The sequence below is a fragment of the Manis javanica genome, chromosome X (genome assembly GCF_040802235.1).
Source record: "Manis javanica isolate MJ-LG chromosome X, MJ_LKY, whole genome shotgun sequence".
Lineage (NCBI taxonomy): Eukaryota > Metazoa > Chordata > Mammalia > Pholidota > Manidae > Manis > Manis javanica.
In genome coordinates this window covers 58,174,268-58,202,226 of record NC_133174.1, presented here as the reverse complement: position 1 = coordinate 58,202,226, position 27,959 = coordinate 58,174,268, and the positions used below count along the sequence as shown (strand labels likewise).

The 27,959-nt window shown below is 36.2% G+C and overlaps 1 protein-coding gene across 1 annotated transcript in view; it reads left to right on the top strand.

Moving 5' to 3' along the window:
• Window positions 1–27,959, top strand: part of TEX11 (testis expressed 11) — a 391,628-nt gene that overhangs the window by 300,823 nt on the left and 62,846 nt on the right. Inside the window, exon 25 of the mRNA XM_073227602.1 lies at window positions 4,138–4,210. Coding sequence (XP_073083703.1) covers window positions 4,138–4,210 — 73 coding nt within the window. The remainder of the gene's footprint in view (window positions 1–4,137; window positions 4,211–27,959) is intronic.

Below are 27,959 nucleotides of genomic sequence, written 5' to 3'. Positions count from 1 at the left end.
CCTATGAATTAGACTGTGGTATTCTGTGTCTTTAAGGAAGACTTGTTGAATTCTATTATATACATCTGTTCCCTATTCTTTAAATCCTCATAAATTGTAGTATTTCCAAATAAGTAGATGATGGAGAAATATATATAGACTGCATAGTCCTATCAACATTAAAAAGATTGAATATCTCTTTCTTTAAGTATGAGTTAGGGGAAGTTAGGGATGCTTTAAAAAATACAGTAATTGTTATTTATCAAGGAATCACATCTTATTCCTAGAACAGGGGTGGATGAAACTATTGCTAACTGGCCAAATCAAGCCCATGGGCTATTTTTCTACAGCCTGAGAGTTAAAAATGGTTTTTACATTTGTAAAAGGTTGTAAATAAAATAAAGAAAAATATGGGAAAGAGATTTTATGTGGCTGGCAAAGCCTGAAATATTTACTTACTGGCCTGTTAACAAAAAGTAAACCAATCCCTGTCCTAGATCATTTTTTAGCAGACTTACTGAGACATAATTCATACATTCATGATTTATCCATTTAAAGTATATAATTTGATAGTCTTTAGAATATTCATAGAATTGTGCAACTATCAGCACAGTCTAATTTTAAAACATTTTCATCACTATAAAAGGTAATCTCTTACCCATTTATAGTCAATTCCTATCCCTACCATCAGTCCTCAACAACTACTAATTCACTTTTTGTCTCTATATAGACTGGCATATTCTGGATATTTCATATAAATCTCATCATACAATTTATGATATTTTCTGACTGACTCCTTTTATAATTTTTCAATAATGTTTTTCTAGGTTTTCCAAGTTGTAGCTTGGATCAGTATTTCACTCCTTTTATGGCTGAATACTATTCCATGGTGTGACTATACCACATTTTATTTATCCATTCATCCACTAACGGACATTGGGTTTGTCCAATTTTCAGCTGTTAGTAGAACAGTTGCTGTGATGAACATTCATGTTACAAATTTTGTATGGATATGTGTTTGCATTTCCTTGAGTATATACCTAAGAGTAGGATTGCTGGACCATATGATAACTCTATGTTCATTCATTTGAGGAACTGCCAGCCTTTTCCAAAGCAGCTATACTACCAGCACTGGATGTGAATTCCTTTTTTTTTAAAGGCATGAATCCCATTCATGAGGTCTCCACCTTCATGACTTCAGCACCTTCCAGTTAGGTCCCACCTGCTAATACCTTCACATCTGAGGGTTAGAATTTCAGCATGAATTTGTGGGTGTCACATTTGTACCATAGTACGCTGCTTGAGTGGAATCCCATAGTTTTGGTATGTTGTGTTTTTCTTTTTGTTCATCTCAAAGTATTTTTTAGTTTTCATTGTGATTTCTTCTTTGACCCATTGTTTGTTTAGGAACTTGTTTAATATCCACATATTTGTGAATTTCCCAATACTTATTCTCTTACTGATTTCCACTCTTATTCCACTATGGTCAGAATATGCACTTTGTGTGACTTCAAGTTATTTTAAACTTACTTGATTTGTGTTGTAGCATAGCATATAGTATATCCTGGAGAAAATATATCCTGAGAAGAATGTGTATTCTTTTTGGGTTGGTAGAATGGTCTATGGATATCTGTGAAATATTGAATATTATATATAGTTTTATACAATTGCCTTTTAAAATAGTTAAGAGGCAAAAGAAGAAATATATATTTATACTGTCTTTTGTAGTTACATAATTACTTTTACCAGTACACTTTGTTTTTTTCATTTGGATTCAAATTGCTGTTTGGTATCACTTGCTTTCAGCCTGAAGAACTTCAGCATTTTTATAACAATGGTTCTGCTAGCAACAGATTCTTCCAGCTTTTGTTCATCTGGGAATTTCTTTATTTTTATTTCAATTCTGAAAGATACTTTTGCTGGATATTAGATTCTTGGGTGACTGTTATTTTTGTTCATCACATTGAATCTGTTATCCTACTGCCTTATTCACTGAGATTCTATATTTTCTGAGGCATTGTCATCATACTTTCTTCTTTAAATGTGCTTTCCTTTAGTTGTTTTAACATATTTAAAATAGCTGCTTTGAAATCTGTCTGCTAAGTCAACATCTGGACCTTTTCAAAGTCAGTTCCTATTGCTTTTTTTTTCTGCATGTAAGTCATACTTTTCTGTTTGTTTGCATATCTCATATTTTTTGTTGAAAACTGGACATTTTAGATAATAAAGTAGAATGTCTTTGGATACTGATTTCCCTTTTGGGGTTTTTAGTTAGTATTTGTTTATTTGTTTAGTGACTTGGTTATGCTAATTTAGTGAAGTCTATTTCTTCCAGTTGTACAGAAGTATATAGCTCTTTGCCTCAGAGGTCACAATCTTTGCCTGTGTAGTCACCCTGACCCCTTCTCTACAATGGGATGAAAGTGGTTTTAAAAGGGCTTTTTGTTTTTTGTTTTTTTATTAAAGTATCATTGATGTACAATCTTATGTTGGTTTCAAATATACAACACAGTGGTTCAAGTTACCCATATTATTTAAATCCTCACTCCCTCTAGTGCGGTCACTATATATCAACATAGTAAGATGTCACAGAATCATTAACTGAATTTTCCATACTGTACCATCCTGTGACCAATCTATATTGTGATTGTAAATTATTGTGATTGTAAATTATTGTACCCCTTTATCCCCTCCCCCAACACCCATCCCAACACCTTCCACTTGGTAACCACTAGTCCGTTCTTGCTGTCTATGTGTCTACTGCTCTTTTGTTCCTTCTGTTTTTTAGCAGGGTTATTTTTTACTGTTTCTTGCCCTGATCTTCCTGTAAAGCTTCTGAGTGGTTTTCTTAAATTGGTATCAAACCCAAATGATTAATTACTGCAGTGATTGGTGTGTGTGTGTGTGTGTGTGTGTGTGTGTGTGTGTGTGTGTGTGCCTGTTTGAAAATGCTCTTTGGAATAAGTTGCTCCCCAGAATGATCCATTTAAAGTAAGGCCCCTTTGAAGGGGTAGAGATCCCCTTTAGCTTTCACTTCCCCCAGTTCTCTCTGTAAACTTCTAGCTGATCTACTTTTTGCTTGTTGATATGATTGAGCTACCAGCCTCCTATTAATTGCTTGACACCAAAATCTCCATGTTTTTTTGTAGTGGCCTTAAACTTGAACTTCCCCAAGCTCTGTTCCAATTAAAGTCAGTATCCTTAGGGAGAACTACAGAGATCACTCTTCTAATAGCCTACCTCTTCTCCTGAGCACAAACTCTATAATGCTGTCTTGGAGATGGAGGCAGGGATAGTGGCCCAGCTCTGCCAGAGTGATAGTCCAGCTCTGTGAGTGAGATCCTGGCCAAGACTTGTAGTCCCTGGCATTCTTGGCTTCCTTGTCCAAGCATGGAAACTCTATACTATAAGCAAGCTGAGGCAAGGGCACTTGAGATGAAGTATTTTCAGTTTACCATGACTGATATGGTGACTGGGTAGAGAGAGATAACACCAGGCCTCTCAGTTGTGCCTGTTTACAGTAGGGCTTCTGCAGTACAAACCTGGGGGAGGGAGATGAGAAATGCTAGCACCATGCCCCTTCTGGGAATCCATAGCCTGGAAGCTGAGGGTAGAGGGAACCCCATCTTCTTGGGCACACCCATCTAAAGGAGAACTGACACTGAGCTTGGGAGATTGGTAAGCAGATCATGGCTCAACTGCCAAAGGTGCTCACTGTTCTTATTTGAGACTTAGTAGATTTCCTGGAATAGAGGTCTCCCCATTTGCTTTATGCCATTAGGGAAATTTTCTCAGATTTTATGTGGTTGTGTTTTATAAATTTCACCATTTACAGTTGTTTTGCTGAGGAGAAGGTTCGTGGAACATCTCACACCACCAATCTAGAAGTGCTTCTCTTCTGTACTAGATTATTAAATTTATAATGCTCAAGATTTTCTATGTAATCCCCATTTTCCTAGGACATTAAAGAAAAATATAGAGGCTAATACTTCTTTATAAATTTAATATACCTTTTTATAATTCAAAAATGTTCAGTTTAAACTATCATTTTTATGTAATTTTATTTTTAACTTTTTAAAGAAAATGATATGAGATTATTTTTAATTTCTTTGAAGTTTTGTTTGAGACTAATTTTCTCATTGTATTGTTGCCAAATAGACCAGGTTCCTGAGTCGTGCACTAGAGCAGATCTGTAAATGCAGAGAGATCTGGAATCTCCTGAAAGAAGCAGGTACGGTGGGAACTGGGAGTATGGTAACACAGTTATTAAGGAGTTTCGAATCTGAGTAACGCAGTCTTTTATCACCAGAAATTTGTGCCACTGCAGTATTTGATAACCAGTCAAATGATTCTTTAAAAACTATTTTTCCCCAGTGTATGTCTTTATTTTGACTGTATGACACAATACTTGGAGTAAAAATATATTTTACCTGGCTTTTTATGGAAGTGTAGTATTAAATATAAAAATAGGATTATTATTGTTCAATATGACATTATTACTCTTAAGTCATTAGATTTAATGTCTAATTAATCAAACTTTAACTCTAAATGTAAACTTCAGTCTTCCAAACCACAATCATATCAGATACTGTTAACATTTTGTTATGAAATAATCAAAATAGTAGGAAACCTTTTTAAGTTAAATAGTAGCATACTACTGTTTCCTCATAAAGGATGGTATTGGCTTTTAGGTTTAGATAGACCTTTTTTATATTGTGTCCATCTGTTCCTGTTTAATTAGAATTTTTTAAAACTCAGTAGACATTGAATTGTATTAGTTTGCAGTTTCAATAGAGATAATCATATGATTTTTCCCCCTTTGAAGTATTATAATATATTTAATTATAATAATAGATTTCCTAAAATTGAGTCATTATTGCATTTCTGGAATAAACCCTATTGGTCATGGTATATTTCTATTTTCTAAATGTTGATGAATTTTGTTACCTAGTATTTAGAAATTTTTGGTGTGTGATTTTATTTTTGTGTATGTGTGATATCTGATGGATCCTGGTATCAAACCATAGGAATTATAAGGAAGAGCATAAACATAAAATTTGATCACACTTCCCTCAATCAATGATAGGCATTTAAAAGAATAAAAACAACAAAAAGCAAGGTAGAGGATATCTAAATAACATACTTAGTATAGAAAATTTAATAGAAATATACTTGATAGCCTGAAAATAGAAAACATATCTTTTCATGTGCCCTTTGAACATTTATAAAATTTATCACAAGGAAAACCTGAATAAATTCCAAGACATGGAAATAAAGCAGACAATGTTATCTCATCACAATACAGTAAAACAAAGAGTTAATTATGGAATCAGTAAACAAAACCCTTGGCCACTTGGACATTAAAAAATGGAGACTACAAAATGTCTAGAAAATAATAATGGAAATACCTCATAACAGAATCTAAAGTGCTAAAGCAGTGCTTGGAGTGAAATTCATAGCTTCAATGTTTTAATGTAAAAAGTATGTCAGAATGCTAGCTGTCCACTGAAATGTCAATTTCTTCTTTCTAAGAACACAGCTAGACTGTTTACATCTAATATATGTCTATATCTATATTAATTTGTTCTATATATACCATTAGGAAATTGCAAGATAAAACAAATAGATGCCACTACACACCTACTAGAATGGCAAAAATCCAGTACACTGACAACACCAAATACTATCAAGTATATGGAACAACAGGAACTCTCTTTCATTGCTGGTGGGAATGCAAAATGGAACAGCCACTTGGGAAGACAATTTGGCAGTTTCCTACAGTACTAACCATATTACCATACAATCCAGCAGCCATGCTCCTTGATACATACCCAAAAGGACTAAAAACTTCTGTCCATACAAAGACCTTCACATGCTTGTTTCTGGCAGCTTTATTCATAATTACTAAAACTTGGAAGCAACCAAGATACCCTTCAATAGGTGAATGAATAAATAACTGTGGTAAGTCTAAACAATGAAATATTCAGAGCTAAGAAGAAATGAGCTATTAATTCATGAAAAGATATATAAGAAATTTAAAAATGTATATTACTAAGTGAAAGAAGCCAATCTGAAAAGGCTACATACTATATAATTCCAACTATATGACATCCCAGAAAAGACAAAACTATCTCCATAAAAAGACCTCCAATCAAAAGATCACTGGTTACCAGGGATTTGTTGGGGAGAATGGGATGAATAGATAGAACACAGAATTTTTAGGGCCATGAAACTGTTCTGTATGATACTACCAATGATGGGTACATGTCATCATATATTTGTCAAGACCCATACAATAAACCATAATGTAAACTGTGGACTGTGGGTGACATGATGTGTCACTAGGTTCACTGTAACAAATGTACCACTATAGCACAGTATGTCAATATTGGGGTAAGTGGTGGTGGGGAAATTGGGTGTGCTCTGTGCTCCATGCAATTTTGTTGTGAGCCTAAAACTGCTTTAAAATAATGGCTGTTATCCAAAAGGCAAGAGATAACAAGTACTGGGTAGGATGTGGAAAAAACATCCTTGTCCACCATTGTTGGAACTATCAATAGGTATAGCCTCTACAGAAACGGTATGAAGGTTTCTCAAAAAATTACAAATAGAACTAGCATATTATCCAGCAACCCATGTCTTGGTATATACCCAAAGGAAATGAAATCACTATCTCCAAGAATTATCTTCACCCCATGTTCATTGCAGCATTACTCACATCAGCCAAGACATGAATATAATCTAAGTGTCTATCAAAAGATGAATGGAAAAAATAAAATTTGGTACATATACACAATGGAATATTCACCCTTAAAAAGGAAGAAAATCCTGCCATTTTCTTTTTCTTTTAAATTGAAGTATCACTGGTATACAGCACAGTGGTTCAGCAGTTATCCATATTATTAAATGCTCACCCCCCCACAGTGTGGTTACTATCTATCAAATGTTACAGAATCATTGACTATATTCTCCATGCTGTACTCGTGTCCCCATGACTAACTTATATTATGATTGTGAATTATTGTGCCCCTTTATCCGCTTCACCCTCCTCCCCAACCCAACCCAACCCAACCCCTGCCCCTTGGTAACCAACAGTAACTTCTTAGTGTCTGTGAGTCTACTGCTGTTCATTTTGTTTGGTTTTGTTTTTAGATTCCACATGTAAGTGAAATTATATGATATTTGCCTTTCTCTACCTGGCTTATTTCACTTAGCATAATACTCTCTAGGTCCATCCATGTTGTCACAAATGGCAGGATATTCCATTGTGTATATGTACCACCTCTTTATCCATTCAGCTATTGATGGACTCGGTTGCTTCCATATCTTGGCTATTGTAAATAATGTGGCAGTAAACAAAGGGCATATATCTTTTCAAATCACAGATTTTGTTTTCTTTGGGTAAATTCCTAGATGTTGAATTACTGGGTCATATGGTATTCCTATATTTAGTTTTTTGAAGAACCTCCTTACTTCTTTCACAGTGACTGCACCAATTTCCATTCTCAACAACAGTGTAGGAGGGTTCCTTCTCCATGTGCTCAAGAACACTTGTCATTTCTTGTCTTTTGGATAGTGGCTATTCTAACTGGTGTGAGATGATATCTCATTGTGGTTTGGATTTGCATTTCACTGATTATTAGTGATGTGGATTATCTTTTCATGTGCCTGTTGGCCATTTGTATTTCTTCTTTGGAAAATGTCTGTTCAGGTCCTCTGTCCATTTTGTTAATTTGGTTATTTGGGTTTCTTTTTGGTGTTGAGGCTTATGAGTTCTTTATATATTTTGGATGTTAACCCCTTATAGATAATCATTTATAAAAATATTCTCCCATAGTATAGGTTGCCTTTTTGTTCTGCTGATGGTATCCTTTGATGTACAGAAGGTTTTTGTTTTGATTTTGTCCCACTTGTCCATTTATGATTTTGTTTCCCTTGCCCAAGATGTGTCCAGGAAAAAATTACTCCTCCTTGTGTTCAAGACATTTTTGCCTGTTTTCCTCTAAGAGTTTCATGGTTTCATGTCTTACATTCAGGTCTTTGATCCATTTCAAGTTTACTTTTGTGTATGGAGTTAGACCAGTTTCATTCTCTTGAATGTAGCTGTCCAGTTTTCCTGACAAAGTTACTGAAGAGACTGTCTTTTCCCCATTGTATATTCATGGCTCTTTTGTCATATATTAATTGACCATGTTTGCATGGGTTAATTTCTGAGCTCACTGTTCCATTGATCTATGGGTCTGGTCTTGTGCCAGTACCATACTATTTTTATTACTGTAGCTTTGTAGTATAGTCTGAAGTCAGGGAGTATAATATACTCAGCTTTGTTCTTCTTTATCAAGAGCGCTTTGGCTATTCGGGGTCTTTTGTGGTTCCATATGAATTTTAGGATTATTTGCTCTAGTTCATTGAAAAATGCTGTTGGCATTTTGATAGGGATTGCATTGAATCTGTAAATTGTTTTGGGCCGGATGGCCATTTTGACAGTATTAATTCTTCCTATTCGTGTCTTCTTTAATTTCTCTCACGAGTGTCTTATACTTTTCAGAGAACAGGTCTTTTACCTCCTTGGTTAGGTTTATTCCTAGGTATTTTATTCCTTTTGAAGCAGTTGTAAATGAAATTGTTTTCCAGTTTTCTCTTTCTGCTAGTTCATTGTTAGTGTATAGGAATGCAACAAATTTCTGTGTATTTTGTATCCTGAAAGTTTGTTGAATCCAGGTATTAGTTCTAATAGTTTCTTGGTGGAGTCTTTAGGATTGTCTGTGTGTAATTATCATGTCACCTACAAATAGTACAGTTTAACTTCTTCCTTACCAATATGAATGCTTTTTATTTCTTTGTGTTATCTGATTGCCATGGCTAGAACCTCCAGTACTATGTTGAGTAAGACTGGTGAGAGTGGACATCCTTGTCTTGTTCCTGATGTTAGAGGAAAAAATTTCAGCTTTTCACCATTGAATATGATGTTAGCTGTGGGTTTGTCTTATATGGTCTTTATCATGTTGAGATATGTACCCCCTATACCCATTTTATTGAGAGTTTTTATCATGGATGTTGAATTTCATCAAATGCTTTTTCAGCATCTATTGAGATGATCATGTAGTTTTTATCCTCCTTTTTATTAATTGGGTGTCAGATGTTGATTAATTTATGAATCTTGTATCATCCTTGCATCCCTGGAATAAATCCCACTTGGTTGTGGTGGATGACCTCTTTGATGTATTTTTAAATTCAGTTTGCTAATATTTCATTAAGGATTTTTGCATGTATGTTCATCAGGGATACAAATCTATAATTTTCTTTTTTTGTAGTGTCTTTTTCTTGTTTTGTTATTACAGTGATGCTGCCCTGATAGAATGAGTTTGGAAGTATTCTCTCCTCTTCTACCTTTTGGAATACCTTAAGAAGGATGGGTATTAGCTCCTCTTTAAATGTTTGGTGAAAGTCAGCTGTGAACCTGGCTACTCATGGACTTTTGTTTGTTGGGAGATTTTTGATTACCAATTCAATTTTGTTACTGGTAATTGATCTGTTCAGATTTTCTGTTTCTTCCTGGGTCAGTCTTGGAAGGTTGTATTTTTCTAGGAGTTTGTCCATTTCTTCTAGGTTGTCCAGTTTATTGGCATATAGTTTTTCACAGTATTCTCTAATAATTTGTTGTATTTCTATGGTATCCATTGTGACTATACCTTTTCATTTCTGATTTTGTTTATTTGTGTGCTCTCTTTTTTTCTTGGTAAGTCTGGCTAGAGGTTTGTCTAATTTGTTGATCTTTCAAAGAACCAGCTCTTGATTTCATTGATTTTTTTTCTATTGTTTTATTCTTCTCTATTTTACTTATATCTACTCTGATCTTTATTCTGTCCCTCCTTCTACTGACTTTGGGTTTCATTTGTTCTTCTCTTCCTAGTTTCTTTAATTGTGAGTTTAGACTCTTTATTTGGAATTGTTCTTGTTTCTTGAAGGAGACCTGTTTTGTTTTGTACTTCCTTCTTAGAACCACTTTTACAGGATCCCACAAATTTTGGACTGTTGCATTTTGTTTTCATTTGTCTCCATGTATTGCTTGATTTCTGTTTTGATTTGTTCATTGATCCATTGATTATTTAGAAGCATTGTTTAGTCTTCAGGTGTTTGTGGGCTCTTTTGTTTTCTTGGTGTAATTTATTTCTACTTTCACTGTGGTCTAGGAAGCTGTTTGATACAATTTCATATTTTTGAATTTATTGAGGCTCTTTTTGTGGCCTAGTATATGATCTATTCTAGGCCACCTGCGAGTAGGATGGAGTGCTCGTAGTTTACCTCCCACAGGTGCCTCCCCGCTTGGTCTGAGACAAGGCCAAGAAAGCTGGGAAATCTTCTCTCTGCCTGCCAGGCAGCAAAGTCTGGTACTGCTGGGCCAGGCAGGTTGGGTGCTCAGGGAAGCACCATGGGTCTGAGCTCCCAGTGAGGGGTATTCAGTGTTTGGGGTCCCTGTGAACACCCAACCTGTTGGGCTGAGGGAGGGCTTAGGTAGTGTCATCCACCTGCCCTTTCTCCTTCAGAGAGAGCTCTATCCAACCATCATCCTTCTGGCAGCCCTCCTGCTGCTGGCAAATATTTCTAACTGCCACCTCTCTTTGGGTCTCAGCAGGACCACTGGAGTGTGCCTGTTTTCCAGAAGCAGCTGGAGTCTCAGCCTCTCAGAATGCTCTAACCCTCCATGGTGTCCAGCCACACTAATTACCTAACCCCAATGCAATGTAGACTTTGTTCCCAGAGCATATCTCCAAGTCCTGGTGTGCAGAGTTCCTTAGTGCCTATCCCTTCCTGGTTCTATTCCTCTTCCTTCCACCTGTGGGCTGGGATTGTGGGAGGGCTGGGGTTCCTATCAATCATGGCTCTGCCACTTTGCCCTTTTTCTGTGTGCTCCTCTCTTCATCACCATGTGTAGGTGATCTGTTCTGCAGTTGTTTTTAGGGTTAGTTGTATTTGCTGTAGTTGCTTCCTTGACGTGTATGTGAGAGGAGGTTTCTGCTTTGCCTTCCTACTGTGCCATCTTTTTTCCCCCTCTAGAATGAAATCCTGCCATTTTCAAAACATAGATGAAACTGGAGGACATTATGCTAAGTGAAATGAGTCAAAGACAAACACTTTATTATCTAAGTTTATGTGGATTCTAATAAAACTGATCTCAAAAAAACAAAGTAGATTGGTGGTTGCCAGGGGATGGAGGGTAGGGGAAATGTTTGATGTTTGTCCAAGAGTACAAACTTCCAATTAAAAGATGAATAAGTTTTGGGGACCCATGTACACCATCCTGACTGTGGTTAATAATACTGTACTGTATATTTGAATGTTGTTAAGAGAGTAGATATTAAGTGTTTTCACTACATAAAAAATGGTAATTATGTAAGATGATGGAAGTATTAACTAACTTTATTGTGACAATCATTTCACAATGTATTTATCATGTCATCACATTGTACACCTTAACTTATATAATATTGTATGTCAAATATGTCTCAATGAAGCTGGTAAAAACTCAGCAATATATAAAAAGAATTATATAAGCAAAAAAGGGCAATTGGATACAATTCCAAGGAAGATGGATTATAAAATCTTATTTAAAATGGATTTTATTTTAAAGTAGAATCTATAAATTAACAAATGGGGTAGCAGAATAGACTCTGTGTACTGGGAAATGTCTTAGTGCAGAAGATTCCAAGGCAGTTTTTTCTGGAGCATGTGAGCCAAATATTCCTCTTTTTCTAGAAACCTTTCTAGAACTGTTTCTGAACATTTGTTTTATTTCATTGTTTCAATTTTCTTCTTTGGAGACTTTGTATATGTTTTGGATCTCCTTTGCTTATCTTCTTCCAAATCTTTCATTTCCTCTCTTTTTAAGGTTTTAATTTCCATTTTCATTTTTTGAACACAGGACAAAGGTTTATTTAACTAATCAATTAATAAAGGAACTAGTTAGATGTTAAAACTTGTTCAAAAGAGAATTGAAACACAAACACACAAGAGCAATTAGGAAGTGAATTTACAAGTATATGCAAAACTGTGAATTGCCCTGTGTGTGTGAGGTCTTTTCCTAGTCCACAGCAAAGAAACCAAGGCCAAGAACCTCTCTCTACCAGATTTCACCTGTAGTACTTACAAATTTGAAGAAAGTCATCTCTTCTCAAGGTCCTCCAAATTTACTAAGGTTCCTAGTTTGATGTTCCTATCATGTTTACGACCTCTGAGTCAGGTGCAAGAACAGTTCCTTCAGAGGGCTATGTACGCATTTGCTCCATGAAGTTCAGGTAAGATCAACCTTCGTCCTTATAAAAGTATGTTATCATACCTGGTTAAATGGCCATCATTCTCAGAAATGATACTCCATGTAAGGCCTTGATTGCAGAATTTCTCCACTTATATTCTGGTTAAAAATAAAAGGAGGACACATTCTTATAGGATCAATGCAAGTAACTATATTGCCATGAAAAATAGAGAGACAAGTAAGTTTCTGAATTCAGTGAAGGGGTAGGATGCAGAGGATGTGAGTGAGAATCATATTTGTTCATTTTTTATTTATTTTATGGAAGCAGCATCGACTAAGTTGTTTTGAGCAACAAATAACTTACAAAGAAAAATAATTTTGCCATATATTCAGAAAAGAACATCAATAATATTCAAATAAATAACCACAATAAAATTTCCCTCCTCCATTTATGTAGTCACATGTAATTAGTGTTCTGCTGGATCTTGAGGTAGGGGTATGCCCTCATTAAGCTGTATCCTTCTAAACTAAAACAAAAACAAAAACTGGAAATCCTCACTAACTGTATTGGTATGGTCTTAAAATTGTCTGTGTAGTATCAACTCAGAAACATGTGCCCAGGAATATTCTGACACATCAATAGTTTGAAATACCTTCTGCAGTCCTTTTTGTTTGAGATGATGAGACTGATGTTTGTTGAAGACACAAACTGGCAAGTAACTTACAGCAGAGTCTTCAGGCAAGCATCAGAGTAAAACAAAAACTGTCTGTATATTACATAAATTTAATGGCTGTGATTAATTTAGCAAGGTAACCATTAATATCAGAATGGAGGAAGGTAAAATTCTCTGTTCAGCACAGTGCATAACTACTTCATAAGAGTTTTTTTTCTTAAGATATCATTAATATACAATGACATGAGCAACATCATGGTTACTAGATTCCCCCCATTATCAAGTCTCCACCACATACCCCATTACAGTCACTGACCATCAGCATAGTAAGATGCTATAGAGTCACTACTTGTCTTCTCTGTGTTATACGGCCTTCCCCATGCCCCCACTATATTATGTGTGCTAATCATAATGCCTCTTAATCACCTTATCCGTCCCTTCCCACCCACTCTCCACAGTCCCTTTACCTTTGGTAACTGTTAGTCCATTCTTGGTTTCTGTGAGTCTGCTGCTCTTTTGTTCCTTCAGTTGTTGCTTTGTTGTTATGTTCCACAGATGAGTGATATCATTTAGTGCTTGTCTTTCTCCACGTGACTTATTTCACTGAGCACAATACCCTCTAGCTCCATCCATGTTGTTGCAAATAGTAGGATTTTTTTTCTTCTTATGGCTGAGTATCCACTGGATATATGTACCACATCTTCTTTATCCATTCATTTACTGATGGACACTTAGGTTGTTTCCATATCTTGGCTATTGTAAATAGTGCTGTGATAGACATAGGGGTACATATGTCTTTTCGAATCTAGGATCTTGTTTTCTTTGTGTAAATTCCAAGGAGTGGAATTCCTGGGTCAAATAGTATTTCTACTTTTAGTTTTTTGAGGAACCTCCATATTGCTTTCCACAATGGTTGAACTAATTTACATTCTCACCAGCAGTGTAGGAGGGTTCCCCTTTCTCCACATCCTCACCAGCATTTGTTGTTTGTCTTTTGAATGTTGGCCATCCTAACTGGTGTGAGGTGATATCTAATTGTGGTTTTAATTTGCATTTCTCTGATGATTAGCAATGTGGAACATTTTTTCATGTGCCTGTTGGCCATCTGAATTTATTCTTTGGAGAAGTGTCTGTTCACATCCTCTGGGAATTTTTTAATTGTGTAATTTGCTTTTGATTGTTGAGGTACATGAGCTCAATATATTTTGGGTGTCAACCCCTTATCGGATATGTCATTTATGACTATATTCTCCCATACTATATTCTCCCTTTTTGTTCTACTGATGGTGTCCTTTGCTGTACAGAAGATTTTTGGATTAATATAGTCCCACTTGTTCATTTTTGCTTTTGTTTCTCTTGCCCAGGAAAATATGTTCATGAGAAAGTTGCTCATCTTTATATTCAAGAAGTTTTGCCTATGTTTTCTTCTAAGAGTTTTAGGGTTTCATGACTTACATTCAGGTCTTTGATCCATTTGAACTTTACTTTTGTGTATGGAGTTAGACAATAATCCAGTTTCATTATCATACATGTACCTGTCCAATTTTGCCAACACCAGTTGTTGAAGAGGTTGTCATTTCCCCATTGTATATCCATAGCTCCTTTATTGTATAATAATTGACCATATGTGCCTGGGTTTATATCTGGATTCTCTAGTCTGTTCAATTGATCTATGGGTCTGTTTTTTGTGCCAGTACCAAATTGTCTTGATTACTATGGCTTTGTAGGAGAGCTTGAAGTTGGGGAGTGTAATCCCCCCTGCTTTATTCTTCCTTCTCAGAATTGTTTTGGCTATTCAGGGTCTTTTGTGGTTCCACATGAGTTTTAGAACTATTTGTTCCAGCTCATTGAAGAATGCTGTCAGTATTTTAATAGCGATTGCATTGAATCTGTATATTGCTTTATGCAGGATGGCCATTTTGACAATATTAATTCTTCCTATGCAAGAGCATGGGATGAATTTCCATTTATTAATGTCTTCTAAATTCTCTCAAGAGTATCTTGTAGTTTTTAGGGTATAGGTCTTTCACTTCCTTAGTTAGGTTTATTCCTAGGTATTTTATTCTTTTTGATGCAATTGTGGAAGGAGTTGTTTTCCTGATTTCTTTTTTTTAATTTTTATAAGGTATTACTGATATACACTCTTATGAAGGTTTCTTCTGATTTCTCTTTCTGCTAGTTCATCATTAGTGTGTAGGAATTCAATGGATTTCTGCATATTAGTTCTGTAGCCCACACTTTGCTCAGTTCAGATATTAGTTCTAGTAGTTGTGGAGTGGATTCCTTAGGGATTTTTATGTAAAATGTCATGTCATCTGCAAACAGTGACAGTTTAACTTCTTTCTTACAAGTCTGGATGCCTTTTATTTCTTTGTGTTGTCTGAATGCTGTGGTTAGGACCTCCAGAACTATGTTGAATAAAAATGCAGAGAGTGGACATCCTTGTCTTGTTCCCAATTTTCTTTTATTAAGGTATTATTGATATACACTCTTATGAAGGTTTCCCATGAAAAAACAATGTGGTTACTACATTCACCCATTATCGTGTCCCCCCCATACCCCATTGTAGTCACTGCCCATCAGTGTAGTAAGATGCCACAGAGTCACTATTTGCCTTCTCTGTGCTACACTCTCTTCCCCCTATTCCCCCCCCACACCATTTCTGCCAATCATAATACCCCCTGAATACCCTTCTCCCTCCCTCCCCACCCGCCCTCCCACACTCTTCCCCTTTGGTAACCTCTAGTCCATTCTTGGATTCTGTGAGTCTGTTGCTGTTTTGTTCCTTCAGTTTGCTACGTTATACTCCACAAATGAGGGAAATCATTTGGTACTTGTCTTTCTCTGCCTGGCTTATTTCACTGAGCATAATATCCTCCAGCTCCATCCATGTTGTTGTAAATTGTAAAATTTGTTTCTTTCTTATTTCTGAGTAGTATTCCATTGTGTATAAGTACCACACCTTCTTTATCCATTCATCTACTGATGGACACCTAGGTTGCTTCCCTATCTTGGCTATTGTAAATAGTGCTGCAATAAACATAGGGTTGCATATGTCTTTTGAATCTGAGAAATTATATTCTTTGGGTAAATTTCTAGGAGTGGAATTCTCGGGTCAAATGGTGTTTCTATTTTTAGTATTTGGAGGGACCTCCATATTGCTTTCCACAATGGTTGCATTAGCTTACATTCCCACCAGCAGTGTAGAAGGGTTCCCCTCTCTCCACATCCTCACCAGCATTTGTTGTTCTTAGTGTTTTCGATACTGGTCATCCTAACTGGTGTGAGGTGATATCTCATTGTGGTTTTAATTTGCATTTCCCTGATAATTAGTGATGTGGAGCATCTTTTCATGTTCCTAATGGCCATCTGAATTTCTTCTTTGGAGAATTATCTGTTCATATCCTCTACCCATTTTTTACCCGGGTTATTTGCCTGTTGGGTGTTTAGGTGTGTGAGTTCTTTATATATTTTAGATGTTAACCCCTTGTCAGATATGTCATTTACAAATATATTCTCCCATACTATAGGATGCATTTTTGTTCTGTTGATGGTGTCCTTTCCTGTACAGAAGCTTTTAAGTTTGACGCAGTCCCATGTGTTCATTTCTGCTTTTGGTTCCCCTGTTTGACAAGATGTATTCAGAAAAAGGTGCTTATAATAATATTCAGGATATTTTTGCCTATGTTTTCTTCTGTGACTTTTAGAGTTTCATGACTTACATTCATGTCTTTGATCCATTTCGAGTTTACTTTTGTTATGGAGTTAGACAATAACCCAGTTTCTTTCTCTTGCATGTAGCTGTTTGGTTTTGCCAACACCAGCTGTTGAAGTGGCTGTCATTTCCCCATTGTATGTCGATGACTCCTTTTTTGTATATTAATTGTCCATATATACTTGGGTTTATATCTGGGCTCTTTAGTCTGTTCCATTAGTCTTTGGGTATGTTCTTGTGCCAGTACCAAATTGTCTTGATTACTGTGGCTTTGTAGTAGAGCTTGAAGTCAGGGAGTGTAATCCCCCCAGCTTTATTCTTCCTTCTCCAGATTGCTTTGTCTACTCAGGGTCTTTTGTCATTCAATATGAATTTTAGAATTATTTTCTCTAGTTCATTGAAGAATGCTGTTGGTATTTTGATAGGGATTTCATTGAATCTATAGGTTACTTTAGGCAGCTTGGCCATTTTGACAATATTAATTCTTCCTATACGTGAGGATGGGATGTGTTTCCATTTATTGATATCTTCTTTAATTTCTCTCATGAGTGTCTTATAGTTTTCAGGGCATAGATTTTCTACCTCTTTGGTTGGGTTTATTCCTAGGTATTTTATTATTTGTGATGCAATTGTGAATGGAATTGTTTTCCTGATTCTCTTTCTGCTAGTTTATCGTTAGTATATGGGAATGAAACAGATTTCTGTGTATTAATTTTGTATTCTGCAAATTTGTTGCATTTGGTTTTTAGTTCTAGTATTTTTTAGTGGATTCTTAAGGATTTTTTATGTGCAATATCATGTCATCTGCAAGCAGTGACAGTTTAACTCTTCCTTACCAATCTGGATGCCTTTTATTTCTTTGTGTTGTCTTATTACTGTGGCTAGGACCTCCAGTATTACGTGGAATAAAAGGGGGTAGATCAGGCAACCTTGTCTTGTTCCCAATCTTAGAGAAAGAGCTTTCAGTTTTTTGCTTTTAATTATGGTGGTGGCTATTCGTTTGTCTTATATGGCCTTTATGATATTGATATCCTTGCCCTCTATACTCATTTTGTTGAGAGTTTTTATCATGAATGGATGTTGAGTTTTGGTGAATGCTTTTTCAGCATCTATGGAGATGATCATGTGGTTTTTATTATTCTTTTTGTTGATGTGGTAGATGATGTTGATGGATTTTCATATATTGTACCATCCTTGCATTCCTGGAATAAATCCTACTTGATCTTGATGGATGATCTGTTTTGTGTATTTTTCAATTTGCTCTGCTACTAATTTGTTGAGTATTTTTGCATCTATACTCATCAGGGATATTGGTGTATAATATTCTTTTTTGTGGTGTCTTTGCCTGGTTTTGGTATTAGAGTGATGGTGGCCTCATAGTATGAGTTTGGGAGTATTCCCTCCTCTTCTACTTTTTGGAAAACTTTAAGGAGGATGGTTATTAGGTCTTCACTAAATGTTTGATAAAATTCAGTGGTGAAGCCATCTATCTGGTTCAGGGGTTTTGTTCTTATGTAACTTTTTGGTTACCAATTCAATTTTGTTGATGGTAATTTTAACCTTGGCATAAAGCATTCATCAAGTGTCATTACTGAAAGTCTTAACAGTTATGACAAACATGGCAAACCTCCTGAGAACTTTAAAACAGAACCCATCATGGGTTTTCTACCAGCAGAAATGCAGTTCATGTGACAGGGCAGAGGATTGTCTATTTTTTCATATATCATATATTTATATATTATGACATCTCAGCTGAGAACTGGAAGGATCATTCTAATTTATCCAATTGTAGTATATAGAAGCTACCATTTATCAAGGCTCAGGTTGGATTATAAATAATTTTTTTCTGTTCATCTGTACATACCAAAACTAGGATTAATTTATTATTCCTTCAGTAGGCAGTCTTTGCTTGGTCCCTCCATTTGGCTTAATAACTAGTAATTAGTCATGGGTTGCTTTTGGATGAGAGATTAGTTCTCCATGAATAAGAAATTCTCAGAGATGATAGTTTTGAAAATAGCCAAGAGAAAAGGCAACTGGAGCTGAGCCACAGGCACATTAAACAAAATGACAAAACTTGAAAGGATTTTCTAGTATACATTTTAGACCAGGACTGAAGCCACAGAGATATGAAAGCCTGAATTTAGGAAATTTTCCCCAAAGGAAATTAAACAATTATTGGGAGATACCCTAATATCTTTGGTAGAAGTTACTCCTAAAAATCTTCACTTTTGTCGGCATTCCATTTGAATTATGCTTCACAGGCAGCATAAGCTTACTCTAATAATACAAAGCAAAGCCCTAATGGCAGTGAGTAGGGACTTTGGTTATAGGGTCATGGAGTCACTGAAGAAATTTAGTAGGGGGTCACAGTTTCAGGAGACATGTCTGTGATGAAGTTATGCTTAGTGAAGTAAGTCAGAGAAAAAAACATATGCTATATGATTTCACTTATATGTAGAATCTAAAGTTTCTTCAAAATATTCTGAAGAAAATTGCCCCAAAGAGAATTGGAATAATCCTATGTAGAGTACTTTACTAGTCCAAATGTATTAAAGAAATCTATCTTTAAATACCTTCCCACAAAGAAAATTGCTTCACTTGTATAAATTCTTCTGGAAAAATAATAACAATCCTATAAAAAATATCTCTTATAGAAAATAGAGAAAGAGGTGCTATGTTGATTTTATGAGGTCAGCATGACTCTAATGACAAATTCTGAGGAGGGCATTTCAGAAAAAGAAAAATACAGGTCAGTATCTTAAAATAATAGATGCAAAAATAGTAAAGAAATTTTTAGAAAATTGAATCCAACAATTTATAAGAAGGATAATGTATCATAACCAAGTAGGGTTTATCCCAAGAATTCAGCAACAACAAATACACACACAATGGTTTTCCATATATGTTTTATTTTAAATAAAGTTTTTCTTTAATGAATTTGGTATGGTTTCTGGATACAATTCAGTACACAAAATTAGTTATATTTCTGTGTACCAGCAAGAAATAACTGGAAAATGAACTTTCAAAATACCTTTTTCAATAGCATCAAAACCCATCAAATGCCTAGTAATCAGTTTAGTGAAAGATGAAGAAGACCTCTACACTGGAAACTTTAAAACATAGACATTGCCTAGAGAAAATTTTAAAGGCCTAAATGAAGATATAGACCATGTTCATAGACTAGAAAACTTAATATTGTTAAGATGTCAATTTTCCCAATTTGATCTATAGATTCAAAATAATCCCAGTGAAAATCGCAGCTGATTTACTTGTGGAAATTGAGGAGATTGTATTAAAATTTCTATAGAGATGTGAAGAACAATCTTGGAAAAAATGAGTTTAAGGACTTACACCACAGAATAGTGTGTCCAAAAGGAGATTCCAGAAATAGTTTCACATGTGATCATTTTATTTATGACAAAGGTGCCCAGTGATATTCAGCAGGGAAGATTTTCTTTTTTAAACAAATAGTGCTAGAGCAATTAGATATCCATGTGGAAAACAATGAACCATGACCTTCTGTCATATCATATGGAAACATTGATTTGAGATGGATAATGGTGAAAGGTACAATAAGGTTTTTACAAAGAAATGTAAGAGACTATATATCTTTATGACCTTGGAGATATAAAAAAATTAACAACTATAAAAGAAAATATTGATAAAGTAGACTTCATTACAACTGAGAACTTCAGTTTGTCAAAGATACCATTGAGATAAGAAAAAGACAAGTCATAGACAGGAAGAAGGTATGTCAATACATAAGTGTGACAAATTCCAGAATATATAAAAAACTCTTAAAACTCAACAAGAAAAGACAGCCCAGTAAAAATGGTCAAAAGAACTGAACAGGAACTTCACAAAAGAAGATGTCAGTAAGCAAAGGAAAAGATGCTCAACATAATTCCTCATCAGAAATTCAGATTAAGACCACAATGAGGGATCAGTGTACACTCACTAAAATGGCTAAAATTAATATACCAGGTGTTATGAAGGATGGGATGCAACTGGAGCTCTGATAAATTGCTGGTGAAAATGTGAGTTGGTGCAACCACTTTGGAAAACTGTTTGGTAGTATCTATTAAACTAAACATAAATAAATTGTGTATGTTCATGCAATGAACTACACTACAAAGCAATAAAAGGAATGCACTTCTGACACATACAAAAATATAGATGAATATCACAAATACTATTATAAGCTAAAGAAGTCAGGCTCAAAGGAATGTTATACAGAATATAATTCTAAAAATAGCTTTATTGAGAAATCATTCACATGCCATAAAATTCACGTATTAAAGTGTATAATTCAGTAGATTTTAGTATATTCACAGATATATGCAACCATCAACAGTCCATCGCCTCAGAAAGATACCCCTGCCCTTTACCTATCAAACCTCCATCTCTGCTATCCCTTTAAGAATCCTAAGCAACCACTAATCTACTGTGTGTCTCTATAGATTTTCATTGTTGGAAATTTCATATAAATTGAATCATATAATATGTGGACTTTTGTGACTGGCTTCTTTCAGTTAGTATAATATTTTCAAGGTTCATACAAGTTGTGCATGTATTCTTTTTTTTATGGTCAAATTATATTCCATTGTATGAATATACTGCATGTTATCCATTCATTAGTTGATGGTTGAGGTGTTTCCATCTTTTGGCTATTAGAAATAATACAGCTGTAAACATTTGTGTGCAAGTTTTTGTGTGGATCATGTTTTCGTTTCTCCTGGGTATATAGCTAGGTCATATGGTAACTATAGGTATAATAATTCAAGGATCTTCCAGACTAGTTCCCAAAGTGGCTGCACAATTTTATATTGTCAACAGTAGTGTATGAGGCTTGTGATTTCTCCACCTCCATGCCAATACTTGTATTATCTTACTTTTTTATTCTAGCAATCCTGGTGAATGTATAGTGATATCCTGTTGTGGTTTTGGTTTTGATTTACTGATGACTGATTTTCCTGACAACTAATACCACTGAGCATCTCTTCATATGTCCATTGACCATTTGTATGTCTATTTGGAGTGACATCTCTTTAGACTTTTTGCCCAATTTTTAATTGGGTTGTCTTTTTTATTATGAAGTTGTAAGAATCTTTTACATATTCTAGATACAAGTACCTGATCAGATATATGACTTGCAAATATTTTCTCCCATTCTGTGGGTTTCCTTTTCCCTATTTTGATAATGCCCTTTGATGCATAAATTTTTTTAACTTTAATGAAAATAGTTTATCTATTTTTCTTTTGTTGCTCATGTTTTTGGTATCATACCTAAGAATCAACTGCCAAATCCAAAGTCATGAATATTTGCTCCTATGTTTTCTTCTAAAGAATTTTTTTTTGTATCATTAATCAACAATTACATGAAGAACATTATGTTCACTACGCTCCCCCCTTCACCAAGTCCCCCCACAAACCCCATTACAGTCACTGTCCATCAGCGTAGTAAGATGCTGTAGAGTCAGTACTTGTCTTCTCTGTGTTGCACAGCCCTCCCCGTGCCTCTGCCCACATTATACATGCTATTCGTAGTGTCCCCTTTCTTCTCCACCCCCCCCCCCATTATCACTCCCTTCCCACCCATCCACCCCAGTCCCTTTCCCTTTGGTAACTGTTATTCCATTATTAGGTTCTGTGATTCTGCTGCTGTTTTGTTCCTTCAGTTTTTCTTTGTACTTGTACTCCACATAATGAGTGAAATCATTTGGTACTTGTCTTTCTCCACCTGGCTTATTTCACTGAGCATAATACCCTCTATCTCCATCCATGTTGTTGCAAATGGTAGGATCTGTTTTTTTCTTATGGCTGAGTAATATTCCATTGTGTATATGTACCACATCTTCTTTATCCATTCATCTACTGATAGACATTTAGGTTGCTTCCATATCTTGGCTACTGTAAACAGTGCAGCGATAAACATAGGGGTACATCTGTCTTTTTCAAACTGGAGTGCTGCATTCTTAGGGTAAATTCCTAGAAGTGGAATTCCTGAGTCAAATGGTATTTCTATTTTGAGCATTTTGAGGAACCTCCATACTGCTTTCCACAATGGTTGAACTAATTTACATTCCCACCAGCAGTGTAGGAGACTTCCCCTTTCTCCACAACCTCACCAACATTTGTTGTTGTTTGTCTTTTCAATGATGGCGATCCTTACTGATGTGAGCTGATATCTCATTGTGGTTTTAATTTGCATTTCTCTGATGATTAGCGATGTGGAGCATCTTTTCATGTGCCTGTTGGCCATCTGGATTTCTTTAGAGAACTGTTTATTCAGCTCCTCTGCCCATTTTTTAATTGGGTTATTTGCTTTTTGTTTGCTGAGGTGTCTGAGCTCTTTATATATTTTGGATGTCAATCCTTTATCGGATCTGTCATTTATGAATATATTCTCCCATACTGTAGGATACCTTTTGTTCTATTGATGGTGTCCTTTGCTGTACAGAAACTTTTTCGCTTGATATAGTCCGACTTGTTCATTTTTGCCTTTGTTTCCCTAGCCCAGGGAGATATGTTCAGGAAGAAGTCACTCATGTTTATGTCCATGAGATTTTTGCCTATGTTTTTTTCTAAGAGTTTTATGGTTTCATGACTTACATTCAGGTCTTTGATCCATTTTGAATTTACTTTTGTGTATGGGGTTAGACAATGATCCAGTTTCATTCTCTTACATGTATCTGTCCAGTTCTGCCACCACCAACTGTTGAAGATGGTGTCATTTCCCCATTGTATGTCTATGGCTCCTTTATCATATATTAATTGACCATGTATGTTTGGGTTAATGTTTGGAGTCTCTATTCTGTTCCACTGGTCTGTGGATCTGTTCTTGTGCCAATACCAAATTGTATTGATTACTGTGGCTTTGTAGTAGAGCTTGAAGTTGGGGAGCAAGATCACCCCCCACTTTATTCTTCCTTCTCAGGATTGCTTTGGCTATTCAATTTCTTAGGTGGTTCCATATGAATTTTTTAACTATTTGTTCCAGTTCGTTGAAGAATGCTTTTGGTAATGCTATAGGGATTCCATTGAAGCTGTAGATTGCTTTGGGCAGGATGACCATTAGAACAATATTAATTCTTCCTAGCCAGGAGCATGGGATGAGTTTCCATTTGCTAGTATCCTCCTTAATTTCGCTTAAGAGTATCTTGTAGTTTTCAGGGTATAGGTTTTTCACTTCCTTGGTTAGGTTTAGTCCTATGTATTTTATTCTTTTTGATGCAATTGTGAATGGAATTGTTCTCCTGATTTCTCTTTCTATTAGTTAATTGTTAGTGTGTAGGAGAGCCACAGATTTCTGTGTATTAATTTTGTATCCTGCAACTTTGCTGAATTCCGATATTAGTTCGAGTAGTTTTGTAGTGGAGTCTTTAGGGTTTTTTATGTACAATATCATGTCATCTGCAAATAGTGACAGTTTGAATTCTTCTTTACCAATCTAGATTCCTTGTATTTCTTTGTTTTGTCTAATTGCCATGGCTAGGACCTCCAGTACTATGTTGAATAATAGTGGGGAGAGTGGTCATCCCTGTCTTGTTCCTGATCTTAGAGGAAAAGCTTTCAGCTTCTCACTGTTCAGTATGATTTTGGCTGTGGGTTTGTCATATATGGCCTTTATTACATTGAGGTAGTTGCCCTGTGTGCCCATTTTGTTGAGAGTTTTTATCATGAATGGATGTTGAATTTTGTCGAATGCTTTTTCAGCCTCTATGGAGATAATCATATGGTTTTTGTCCTTTTTGTTGATGTGGTGGATGATATTGATGGATTTTCGAATGTTCTACCATCCTTGCATCCCTGAGATGAATCCCACTTGGTCATGGTGTGATACTTTTGATGTATTTTTTAATTCGGTTTGGTAATATTTTGTTGAGTATTTTTGCATCTATGTTCATCAGGGATATTGGTCTGTAATTTTCTTTTTTTGAGGGGTCTTTGCCTGGTTTTGGTGTTAGGGTGATGCTGTGTTCATACAATGAGTTTGGGAGTATTCCCTCCTCTTCTATTTTTTGGAAAACTTTAAGGAGAATGGGTATTATGTCTTCTATGTATGTCCGATGAAATTCCATGGTAAATCCATCTGGCCTGGGGGTTTTGCTCTTGGGTAGTTTTTAAATTACGGCTTCAGTTTCGTTGCTGGTAATTGGTCTGTTTATGTTTTCTGTTTCTTCCTTGCTCTGTCTTGGAAGGTTGTGTTTTTCTAGGAAGTTGTCCATTTCTTCTAGGTTTTTCAGCTTGTTAGCATATAAAGGTTTTCACAGTATTCTCTAATAATTCTTTGTATTTCTCTGGGGTCTGTCGTGATTTTTCCTTTCTCGTTTCTGATTCTGTTGATGTGTGTAGATTCTCTTTTTCTCTTAATAAGTCTGGCTAGAGGCTTATCTATTTTGATTATTTTTTCAAAGAACCAACTCTTGGTTTCATTGATTTTTCTATTGTTTTATTCTTCTCAATTTTATTTATTTCTTCTCTGATCTTTATTATGTCCCTCTTTCTCCTGACTTTAGGCCTCATTTGTTCTTCTTTTTCCAATTTTGATAATTGTGACATTAGACTATTCATTTGGGTTTGTTCTTCCTTCTTTAAATATGCCTGGATTGCTATATACTTTCCTCTTAAAACTGCTTTCGCTGCCTCCCACAGTAGTTGGGGCTTTGTGTTTTGTTGTCATTTGTTTCCATATATTGCTTGATCTCTATTTTAATTTGGTAGTTGATACATTGATTATTTAGGAGCATGTTGTTAAGCCTCCATGTGTTTGTGAGCCTTTTTGCTTTCTTGGTACAATTTATTTCTAGTTTTATACCTTTGTGGTCTGAGAAGTTGGTTGGTAGAATTTCACTCTTCTTGAATTTACTAAGGCTCTTTTTGTGGCCTAGTATGTGGTCTATTCTGGAGAAAGTTCCATGTGCACTTGAGAAGAATGTTTATCCTGTTGCTTTTGGGTGTAGAGTTCTGTAGATGTCTGTTAGTTCCATCTTTTCTTATGTGTTGTTCAGTGCCTCTGTGTCCTTCCTTATTTTCTGTCTGGTGGATCTGTCCTTTGGAGTGAGTGGTGTGTTGAAGTCTCCCAAAATGAATGCATTGCATTCTATTTCCTCCTTTGATTCTGTTAGCATTTGTTTCACATATGTTGGTTCTCCTGTATTAGATGCACATATATTTACAATGTTTATATCTTCTTGTTGGACTGAGCCCTTTATCATTATGTAATATCCTTCTTTATCTCTTGTTACTTTCTTTTTTTTAAGTCTATTTTGTCTGATAGTAGTACTGCAATGCCTGCTTTTTTCTCCCTGTTGTTTGCATGAAATATCTTTTTCCATCCCTTGACTTTTAGTCTGTGCATGTCTTTGGGTTTGAGGTGTGTCTCTTATAAGCAGTATGTAATGGGTCTTGCTTTTTTATCCATTGTTACTCTGTGTCTTTTGATTGGTGCATTCAGTCCATTTACATTTAGGGTGATTATTGAAAGATATGTACTTATTGCTATTGCTCGCTTCAGATTCGTGGTTACCAAGGGTTCGAGTTAGCTTCTTTACTATCTTACTATCTAATTTAACTCACTTATTGAGCTATTATAAAAACAGTCTGATGATTCTTTATTTCTCTCCCTTCCTATTCCTCCTCCTGCATTCTTTATATGCTAGGTGTTGTATTTTGTGCTCCTTTGTGTTTCTTTTTACTGCTTTTGTGGGTAGTTGATTTCATTTTTTTGCCTTTAGTTAATATTTGATTGGTCTGCTTGTTTGGTATGATTTTATTTTCTCTGGTGACATCTATTTAGCCTTAGGAGTGCTTCTATCTAGAACAGTCCCTCTAGAATATGCTGTAGAGGTGGTTTGTGGGAGACAAACTTTTGCTTTTCTGGGAATTGTTTTATCCCTCCTTCATATTTAAATGAAATTTCTGCTGGATACAGTATTCTTGGTTCAAGGCCCTTCTGTTTCATTGCATTAACTATATCATGCCATTCTCTTCTGGCCTGTAAGGTTTCTGTTGAGAAGTCTGATGATAGCCTGATGGGTTTTCATTTGTAGGTGACCGTTTTTCTCTCTCTGGCTGCTTTTAATACTCTGTCCTTGTCCTTGATCATTGCCATTTTAATTATTATGTCTCTTTGTGTTGTCCTCCTTCGGTCCCTTCTGTTGGGAGTTCTGTGTGCTTCCATGGTCTGAGAGCCTATTTCCTCCCCCAGTTTGGGGAAGTTTACAGCAATTATTTCTTCAAAGACACTTTCTATCCCTTTTTCTCTCTCTCTTCTTCTGATACCCCTATAATGCAGATATTGTTCCTTTTGGATTTGTCACACAGTTCTCTTAATATTGTTCCATTCCTGGAGATCCTTTTATCTCTCTCTGTGTCAGCTTCTCTGCATTCCATTCTGATTTCAATTCCATTAACAGCCACCTGCACCTCATCCATTCTGCTTTTAAGTCCTTCCAGAGATTGTCTTATTTCTGTATTCTACCCCCAACTTTATCCATTAGCTTTTGCATTTTTCTCTGAAGTTCCATCAGCATGTTTATGGCCTTTAATTTGAATTCTTTTTCAGCAACATTGGTTAAATCTATCTCTCCAGGTTCCCTCTCAGGGGATGTCTGTATTATTCTTGTCTGTGTCAAATTCTTCTGCCTTTTCATGGCAATAGAGGTAGTCATATGCAGTTGGCATGTGTGTCAGCTTGGAGAACAAAGTCCCTTCCTGCTTGCCTGTCGCCTTGCCCCCCTCCTTTGAGAATGGCGACCCTTAGCAGCTTGTGCTGGGCAGCTGCACGCCAATGGGGCCTCTGAGTCTGGCCCTGGTTGCTGTGGATGATGCTCTGCATGGTTGCTGTGGTCGTGGCTGGTCTCAGGCTGCTGTTCCACTATGGCGGGGCCATGCTGGAGGTGGAATTGGCAAGAGGCTGTTTATTGCCCTGAGGCGCCACAGAGCTTCATTGCCACCCAGGGGGTTAGGGCACCTGGAGTTCCCTGGGAGTCCCAGCTGCTGGACTGTGTGTGCCGGGACACTTCCATCCAGCTGTGAGGTTCCTGTCCCTTTAAGACTTTCAAAAAGCACTCAGTTTTCTTTTGTCCTTGGGGCGTTGGCTGTGGGAACCCCCCTCACAGGTTTTACTGTTCCGTTTCCCTAGTATCCAGTGCACCATGCACTGTGTCTATGCTCCCGGTGCAGATGACTTGCCTGGGTAGTTAGCCATCCTGGGTTCCCACTCCCTGCCTGCTCTGACTCCTCTCCTCCCGCCAGGGTGGCTGGGGTGGGGTAGCACTCGGGTCCCACCGGGCTGCGGCTTGTATCTTACCCCCTTCATGAGGCGCTGGGT